The sequence below is a fragment of the Siphateles boraxobius genome, unplaced genomic scaffold (assembly GCF_051911475.1).
Source record: "Siphateles boraxobius isolate OS27281-9 unplaced genomic scaffold, OSU_SipBor_1 24, whole genome shotgun sequence".
Taxonomy (NCBI): Eukaryota; Metazoa; Chordata; class Actinopteri; order Cypriniformes; family Leuciscidae; genus Siphateles; species Siphateles boraxobius.
In genome coordinates this window covers 3748506-3758424 of record NW_027508855.1, presented here as the reverse complement: position 1 = coordinate 3758424, position 9919 = coordinate 3748506, and the positions used below count along the sequence as shown (strand labels likewise).

Genomic DNA, 9919 nt, shown 5'->3' with positions numbered 1-9919 from the left:
TGGCCTTGTGTTCATCCACTAAATGGGCTAACAGTAAACACTGTTCCGCTGTGCAGTTGGGCTTTCTCATCCTTCTTGGTTTTGATTCCATGTTTGTTACATTAAAACCAACATTCAAACCACCACTTAAATAGACATGCCAGCAATCAGTGTAATCGGAAAGAGTGGAATAATTTTTATAATTCTAAGCCAATCAAATACCTTATAAGAAATTAACAGCATGGTAAATTAAAAAAAAAGGATTTATATAAACATAAATAATGTGTGTGTGTGTGTGTGTGTGTGTGTGTGTGTGTGTGTGTGTGTGTGTGTGTGTGTGTGTGTGTGTGTGTGTGTGTGTGTGTGTGTGTGTGTGTGTGTGAGAACGGTCAAATAGGAAAAATTATGCATGTAATTTCAAAGTGAAGGCTTAGAATAGACCCTATACTTAAAATCACTCTTTTTTCCCTTCTTGGACTACCAACCAATCACAGTCTACAAAAGATTGTGTCATACATAGCAACGGGGTCAACCCCGCCTCCTCACTAAGATAAAAGTTTTTGTCTTTTCTTTACTCAGAGTTGCTCTCAGATCGGTCCCGAATCGCTCTTGAGCTAAGACTCCTACATAAAAGTTTTTAAGCTAAATTAAGAGTTGAGAGGATTCTTAGAATCTTTATGAATACGGGCCCAGGGCCCGTATCCCTAAAGAATTTTTGTGCAAAAAGTGGCTCCTAGCGGCCAAATTCTAAGAAAATTCTCAGAGTCATTACGTTTTCTTAGAATTTCCCCTAAAAGTGACACGAAAATCCCAGTTAATATAAAAGCTATTCCTCAAGATTCCTAGCGCTTAAAAGGGCTCCTAAGGCGAGATCTGCTAAGAGCAGGGAAGAGGACTTTTAGTGGTTTAGGAGTTCCCCTAAGCAGCTGCACAAAATATCCAACAGAGGAGGCAGGAGGGATGTCCTGCAAACACTGGATGACAGGGAATTATTAAGACGCTACAGACATTGATGAAAGCTGAGCCGTGTTACCCTCGGTAAGACCACACTGAGTTGTAACGTTGCAATTTCTACTTCATTAAGGACAGCCCCTTGAGATAGGCCATCTTGTTTTCAATGGGGTCCATATGGGAGTGAAAGTGCAAAATATGCCAGCTAGGATATTAATATGAGCAAATAAGACGAATCATTATTTGAACAGGGTGTAATGAGCTTAAGTTTTCACATATTTTAGATTCTAATGTTAGGCTATAACACCTACAGCTTACTATTCATTTTCCAGATATTTTCTTGAATGTGAAATACTATTTACAATTACAGTCTGCATAAACTTAGAGTGTATAATTATGTTTATTGATTTGAGGGTACATTGCTCATTATCACCAAAAGTTCATTTTCATCAAACTTTTAGGATCAACCAATCACGGCTTTTGAAATGATGACTCATACCTAGCAACGGGGTCAACCACACCTCCTCACTAAGATAGGATTTTCCATCCATTCCTTACTCAGAGTTCACTGAAAATGTTCTGGAATCACTTCTAAGCTAAAACTCCTGGCAAGGAATTTTTAGGTTAAGTTAGGAGCTCTCTGAGAGGATTCTCAGAATCTTTAGGGATACGGGCCCTGATCTCTGATGCACACCAGTAGTCACCTTAAGGCTGACCTGTATCATTTCTCCTATTTGTTTTATGGTACACCTGACAGCTTGAAACATCACTGATCTTTAATACACACTTAGAAGGCTTAAAGGAAGTCTATCAAAGATGTATATCAATGTCACAAGAAACGTCATTGATTCAATCCCATTCTGTTCAGAAGAAATTGATTTTCAAAAGAATTTTATTAATCTGTACACTACATATAAATGCAAATCACTGCTTAAATACAAAAAGTTTAACAATCAAGTAGTGTGCAATAAAATTGTCTTGAGGGGAAAATACTATCAAAGTCAGAAAAGAATAATTAAATACCTTTAGAATATTCAGTAGTCTCGTATAATGAGGATGATTAGTGTATCCAAACATGGTCTATATATGAAGTTACAATTTCAATTAGAACTGGATCCTTCTGTAGCTTATCAGGAAAGCCTGAACATACTAATATAAGCAAATATACCTTGGAGGTTGTGTGATTGCAAGCATGTCCAAAACAAGGGATAGTCTAATAGTAAAAGAGTACTTAATACTCTTCCATGATAAAACTCCAAACAAAAACAAATGTGTAAAATAACTTTTGCAAGAGTCAGATCTAATTTCCAATGACATTGTAATTAACATTTTTCAACTGTTTGGCATTATAGCTGCCAAACCACATCTGAAGTATTAGACCAGGTTTAATATTAGAACTCAGAATTTGTATTTTTACACATTTGGTTCAAAAGTGCTTGATGTCTGCATTTATTATGATGAAGTCACAGGAGTGTTATGAATGTTTTCAATGTTTTTCTCCCTTCTTCCTTTGGTTGGGTAACATCCTATGTATTGAAGCTATCGTCATAAGAAGGTGGGGGTTCTGTAAAAAAATCAAATCAAATTAATCATCATTGAATGATCAATGAAATATAATAATAATAATAATAGAAATTCTACATTTTAAATATTAAAATGCAAAACTAAGACCTGTTTCACAAAGAGATTTTATATGACGTGATCCACAGACTGAATCACATCATATAACTAAATAAACATACAACTATTCAAATGTGTCAATGCAATGATTTTCCCATACCATGTGGATATGCTGAACTCCTATAATTTGGAGGTAAGCTTGCTGAAGCGGACATGTGATCCCTGTTTGTGTCTTGAGGGCTGGAGGATGAACTCAATGGCAGTGCTGATAGGCCGTTCTGTCTCTTTCTGAAGCTGAGTCCAGGAGCGTAGCTGAATGCATTAGGGGACACTGCAACCTGGGAACCTGACTCAATCTGTGCACTTTTTGTCATTTCCCCATTGTAGTTAGCCACACCTGGGAGTTCAGGGTATAAATCCGCTGGAGGCGCACTGGGGGACGCTACGTAGCAGCTACGAGGCCTAGGCTTGGGTGCAGGTTTTGGGGTTGTGCGTGGTGGCAGACTGGGAAGGTCTGTTTCAGCGGGAGCAGTAGGAGAAGGGGCAGGGGTGGAGTTGTTGCGTGGGGCTGGCATGGGTGGAACCGGCCGGGAGGAGGAAGGCAGAGTGGGATCCACTGCGACATTTCCAATGTAGATGGGCAGTGTTAATGATACCTCTGGGTATTTCAAATAGACCTGAAAAAGCAGAAACGAACATGCAAATGACATTCATTGAGAGGAAGGAAGCAGGAAATACCAAATGTATTTTGCATGAATGAATGTATCTGATAAGATGCATCTCTCTTATATGCATGTTGCCAGTGATTATGTACAGCCAGCTATTAAATGCTCACCAATGGAGCAAAACACTTACAGGACTTGCCCTACATTACATTATGCATAACAAAAACTCACCTGAATGTAGTAGCAGACATGGATGAGGTTTCCATCAGTCAGGGAGGACTGATGAAGAGTTGGCACAATTATCTGCTCTTTCCATACAGTTTTATTTCCACCCTTAACTCCAGGTCCTTCAACCTCCGCTACTGCCCGCAAGTCATATGTCGGCTTCTTGGTATTATACGTCACTTTCTGAAATGAAAAGATGAGCAATATACTATCATATTATGATACTGACCACAGATGTAACTGCATATTCAACTACAACCATTGATAAACCCATATCAGTCAACTAATCTGTGGTGGCATGTCGGAGGGGGCAAGGGAGGCACAGCCTACCCAAAATTGAGAGGTGGAAAATGGGAGAAGGAAGATTTAATGTTAATTTAAAATTCCCAGTCATTCATATAATTTCATGTCTCAGAATGTAAATTTCTTGTTTGCAATTTCACCATTATCATCACACCATAAAATATCACTGAAGTCAGAACCACTACTGCTCTTCACCGAACGTGCCATTCGGAAAACTGCTAAGGTGAGTCTGAGAGGATAGAGAAGGGGATGGGAGGCAAATCCATAGCCAATCACCATTTTACTTTACATTTTAAGTAAATTACGTAATATTAGTTTGATAATGTACCAACTACCTTATTTATGGACAGAAAAGATACTAAATATTTGATCGCCAACAAATTTACCAAAAGACCATTCATGGAGCAGCTACAAATGAATTAATTTATGTCTAAAAGTGACCAAAAAAGCCAGCAGCTAATAATAATAATATAAGAACTCCTCAAAAGTGGATCCCCAGACCACTTCAATTAGTGTGCCTCTGTGCCTCCTCCATTTTAAAATCCATGAGCCGCCAATGCTAATATGAATAATAGGCAGACATGCAGTACACTACCGGTCAAAAGTTTGGGATACGATTTTTTAATGTTTCTGAATCACTTGTACTACTCACCAAGACTACACATATTTTATCAAAAATACAGAACAAGATTTTTTTTTATAAAGTCATTTATTTTTGCGATGGCAAAGCTTCATTTTTAGCAGCCATAACTCCAGTCTTCAGTGTCACATGATCCTTCAGAAATCATTTTAATGTGATTCCAATATCAAGAAACATTTATTATTAATGTTGAAAACAGTTGTGCTGCTTAATATTTAGGATTTTTTGATCAAGAGAAGTTCAAAATGTTACTGTTACTTTTAATACATTTAATGCATCTATGCTGAATAAAAATACTAATTTCTATTTAAAAGAAAACTGACCCCAAACTTTTGAACAATATTGTATCCCCCTGTAATAATACTGAACACTGCTTTTACACACTATATTTAATTATTGAGCTCATTGAAAACATTTAGTGTGAAATATAATCTAATGCAGAACAGTTTAAATATTTTTTACCTTGTTTATTGTTATAATAGGATTCATAATCCAGATCACTTGCAGTCTACAACAGCACAACACAATCAACAAGTAGTTAGTGTCATCTTACCTGCATTAGGCTGGCAACCACGTGGCCTGTTGACTTCTCAGATTTGTTTTCAATCTCAGCAGACACTTTAATGATCTGTCCAGCGATATATCCTCGCATGTCACTCTCAGCGTTTAGCACCACTGTCCCATTCTTAACAAGCATGTATGAGAAATTCTTGGTTACAGAAGATGAGCTGGGTTCCTGCACAAAGCAAATAGTAATGTAAATTACTGGCACTAAATAACAGAGCATGAATCCATGCAGCATACAAGTAGTCAAATTTGTGGTTGTTCTCTTTGGAGGTCTGTATTGCACACATACCTGTATACCAGGTATTTCATTCAGGTTGACTGTGTACAACATAGAGAATGGCTTCTCTATCTTGTAGTCTTTTGCAAAACGAGGCGTCTCTATGAAAGCCCGAACTCTGTATATAATCCGTCCATAAGGCCCTTCAAATGATGCTGGAGCAGCAGCTACAAAAGAACAATGAATTCATTTGGTGACTTCTCACAACTAAAGTTTGGGCATTTTGCATTACAATAATGTTCTTTTCAAGCAAAAGATTTAAAAGGGTGCATTATGCTTTAAGCTCAAATATTTGTAGCAAAAGGCTAAACCCACAGAAGCCAACACTACAGCATGACAAGACACGTTTCGCTGAGAATGCTGTTGTTCTTTCAGGTGGAGCTAAAAAGTCTCAGATAAAAGAGGAACAGCAGATGGAGGTTTCAAATAGCAGTTCCAGACACTAGATGGGCTAGCAGGATGTCTTGGCTTCACAATGTGAAAAGAGTGAATAAAAGGAATCCAATTTAACCTCTAGCTCTGTAACAATTGACTGGCATTATGAGAATCAACAAGTTACATCATAATAAGCACCAGTATTCTGTGAAAAATTTATTAACTGCTCTTAGCTGGAAAGGGTGGGACTGCACTGGAAATACTTGGATAAAAAGTCTATTCCTGCTTTAGTGATTTTACGGATCACAAACAAAATCAGCTTGTTTTATTTACTTTTACACCACTGTTCAAAGGTTTTGGGAGATTGTTTGTGGAGGGGGGTTTGTTTGAAAGAAAGAAAGAAAGAAATTTAATACAATTAATCTAAATATTGGGTTGATATTTAATATTTAATACTATTAAATCTTTGCACTTTTCAAGGATGCATTAAATTGTGCAATAGTGACAGTAAAGACATTTATAGTGTTTCAAAAGATTTCTACTTCAAATAAAAATGCAGTTCTTTTAAACTTTCTATTCATCAAAGAGTCCTAAAATAAATGATCACAGTTTTCACAAAAATAATAAGTAGCACAACTGTTTTCGACTTTAATAATAAGAAATTTTTCTTGAGCAGCAAATCACCATATTAGAATGATTTCTGAAGGATCATGTGACACTGAAGACTGGAATAATGGCTGCTTAAAATTCAGACTTGCTATCACAGAAATAAATTACATTTTAAAATATAATACCAGTTATGTCAAATTTAAATTTGATAACATTACCGTTTTTACTGTATTTCTTTCAAAAAAAATTAAAAAACTTACAGACCCCAAATTTTAAATGGTTCATCCACATATAGGACAAAAACGTATTCCTATATTAGAACTGAAAACTTATTCCTATATTCGTACATTCGGTGACTCACACTTATTAGGTCGTGATTATTAAGTTATACAAAGTTTAGGTTTTTTTTTAAAGGGTTTTGTTGTTCTGTTGCTGAGGATAAACAAACAATGGTTAACCTGAAGAATCTTGAAGGAATGCAGGGCGACAGGTCAGTTCAGTTGCATAAAAGTGTGTCATACCTGGCAAGAGAAACTTGAAGGGAAAACTGTGCTCGCCCTCTTTCAGAGTGCCTGGGAAACAGATGGGGGAGAATCAGTAAGGAATTTGAACAAGCATTCTGCCATTTAATGTGCGAGTAAGACCATGTCCCCTGTGTACCTTTATCTGCTATTGAGACTGAGCTGCTGAAGTACTGCTCCTCCTCTGTCCAGTCAGTGTCATTTGATTTGCTGGTCACTCCACAGAAGCCCTGGCAGTTCACTTTGATTGCTGATTAGGAAATAAAAGATCTCGGTCAGTCAAAAGAAATATGCCTACATTGATTCTAATACTAATACTGTATGCTGAAAATGACATTTCAATTGACAAGAAATGATCAGTGCATGAGGTTATGTTGAATTCTTGGTAACAGCTATTTAAAGGAATATTTCATGTGTGTCAGTAATTGACGAATGGAATTGTCTGGCACCAAGATGAGAGGCTTGTTCCTAGACTTAAACTTAATTTGGCCTCACTATCTCCTTCTCTTTTGACGGCAGGATGTTGCATTAACACATTCAGACTGCCATGGTAACGGACAAGAACACATTAAGCATACACAGTCAACAAGGGAGGTCTAGAACATACAAAGCATTGAGGTTAGCAATTTTTTTTACTTCTCATTTCTCACGAAATGTTTTGCAACCTTCTAATTATTTCTACATGGAGAAAATACATATTGCGTGTGAGTGCATATTAATACAGACACTTTATATGCATGTTCATCTCTATAATAATTTGCCTTCCTAGATTCTTTGTTGCAGATTGTTTTTTGTATTGATATTTTTCAGATTATGTATGTTTTCTCACTATGTTTTATCTCTGTCTCTCTCGTTGTCTCTCTCTCTACCCCCCAGACACACATTGAGCGCTAGTAAGCAGAGATGTTACCACAGATACACAAGCAACCATGGGAAATATGTCAGAAGAGACTCTAGAAAGAAACTGGGTGAACAACAACAACATTTGGAATCTTTCAATCGGACTTACTTTAAAAGGAACGAGTGGTACTAAACTGACATTCAAGAACTGATGTGGGTGAAATATTGTCCAACCATTAAAAAAGCATCTTTAATACACATGAAAAGCAGGCAAAAAGGGCATTGCTCAGGTCAAAAAAAAGAAATCTAAACAATAAACACTCAAACAGTTATCATTTCAAATACTGTCGGCTGACTTCACTTCTCCATGAAGTTGTAATGGAGACTGTGTGCGATTGTTATTCTTGTTGTCCTTGATCTGGAATGTGAGCGAACCAGTCCGATGAGTATTCATCATCAAACAACAGACCAGCCCCAAACCACTGACAAAACCACATGACTTCTAGCTCTGCATAACTGATACTGTTACTTTAGGTGTGAATTTATATTTGTCATTGTTATTATATTTGAATGATCATCTGATCTGACTGTACTCTGATGCATTTTCAGTCTTATCACAAATGCCCAGTCCACAGCAGTTCTCAAAAATAATGCACTTTTAATCATACTTCCTTGTTCACATTGATTTTTTATTTATTTATATTATATTTTATATATTTATTTTATATTAAAAAAAAAATATATATATATATATATATATATATATATATATATATATTTCAGCTTGATCCCATTTTCTTTATTGACTACAGATTTCATTGGTTACTTTCATATTAGTTTTATGGGTGTATAAACAAACATAGCTGAATGGAATGTGGTGTGCAATTATCAATACAATACAATCATCAATATAATACAGGACAGGACAGGGTTTGGTGGGTATTACCGTCCCCTGTCCTGTCCTGTAAGTGTTTTTATAAGTGGAAACCTACAATCAAATTGGCAATTTCTCTTAACGACAACAAAAATGATATTTTGATCATTTTTTGATAATAAAAACTCCATAAAATGGCTTTACAAGCGCAAATGTCAGTCCAAGTCTGGGCAGAACATATTGAAGTCTCTTTTTCCAAACTTCAATTTTGATTTAGCATATCTAGTGGGATCTTTAAAGCTTATTTTACATAAAAATCTTACATTTCTATGTAATCTAGGAAAAAAATAATTTTATATATCAGGAAATCAGAGCAGATTTATACTCTCCTAATAAAAAATATTTAATACGAAATATTGAATATGTCAGACTTGTTGTCTAGCCGTGTCAGAATATCAGACCTTAACATGAACAGGTGTACTTAAAACAGGTGGTGAGTGAAACGATGCATTATTTACCAGGCAGCTGACCGTACTGCATTTATATATGGTAGTGAGTCCAGATTTGAAAATTTGAACAATTTTAAGGATGTATAAAGGACTGAATGATTTGACACGCTTTAAAAGGCTTAAGACATGAATAGCCTATGCAAATCTTGTTCGGAAAAACAATAAACACCGCAAAGTAGCTGCTCATGCGTTACAACCATTATGTTTCTTTAGACTATTTAAGTCCAAGTGCCTAACTTAAATATGTTATTTTCTCAGCCACCGTTTCAAAATGCTGAGGCTGATATCCGAAACTGCGATTTGTTCACCTGGCACGTTACCGAGAAGTAGATTGAGATTAAACATTTAAAGCGTGTTTATAAACATGCCAATGTTCTTAAGTACACTCTGTTTCTGTTTTTACGGAAATTTAGGAGAACTAATCCAATAGAAACGAAAGCGGTTAGAGGTTTAGGCACCATGTTGGTATGTCAATAAAATATCCGCAACAAGTTTCGCTCGAGTCGACGCCAGTTTCAGTCCTCGATGCGCGAAGACAAAATACCAACCATAAACGTCCAAGCATCTGAAAAACAGCAGTTGGCTAACATTTACGTATGATACACACGCAGGGTAGGCTACTTTAAAGTGTAAACGTGTTAAGAAACTTTTTTTTTTTAAATCCAGTAAAAACACAAAGGGTGGCTGCGGTGTGCGATCACCTACCTTTACATGGTATGGGCTGTGCAATTGAGATTTTCAGGGTTCCAGAGAGGGATTCGCCGGGACTATAAGTCGTTTTGTTGTTATTAAGAGTTATTTCGAATTCCTGAAGCTTTCCCATTCTTTTCTCTATCCACCGTGAACAGGTGGGTGAGCGATTCACAATGAATATAGGAAATGCTTTACCTGTTGCTGTCGACGTCACGCACCTGATGTAGTGACGTCACTCGGAGTCATGCTGAGTCATGCGGTCCTCACCAAA

At 36.6% G+C, this 9919-nt stretch overlaps 1 protein-coding gene across 1 annotated transcript; it reads right to left on the bottom strand.

Annotated features, from left to right (window-relative positions):
- Nucleotides 1-1804: 1804 nt before the first annotated feature.
- On the bottom strand, nucleotides 1805-9887 carry arrdc1a (arrestin domain containing 1a). The gene is made up of 8 exons (XM_077240843.1): nucleotides 9661-9887; nucleotides 6872-6982; nucleotides 6733-6783; nucleotides 5240-5394; nucleotides 4937-5119; nucleotides 3447-3623; nucleotides 2711-3227; nucleotides 1805-2494 (listed from the first exon to the last, which is right to left on the bottom strand). The coding sequence occupies exons 1-8, from the start codon at nucleotides 9776-9778 to the stop codon at nucleotides 2457-2459; spliced, it is 1350 nt and encodes a 449-aa protein (XP_077096958.1). The 5' UTR covers nucleotides 9779-9887; the 3' UTR covers nucleotides 1805-2456.
- Nucleotides 9888-9919: the final 32 nt, after the last annotated feature.

Bases quoted from the DNA above. Each gene is read 5' to 3' on its own strand.
- arrdc1a (XM_077240843.1), bottom strand. From the start codon at position 9,778: ATGGGAAAGCTTCAGGAATTCGAAATAACTCTTAATAACAACAAAACG. The intron at 6,784-6,871 runs GTACACAGGGGA...TCTGTTTCCCAG, and splicing joins AGTCTCAATAGCAGATAAAG to GCACTCTGAAAGAGGGCGAG. The intron at 3,624-4,936 runs GTAAGATGACAC...TTTTCATTTCAG, and splicing joins TGGTTGCCAGCCTAATGCAG to AAAGTGACGTATAATACCAA.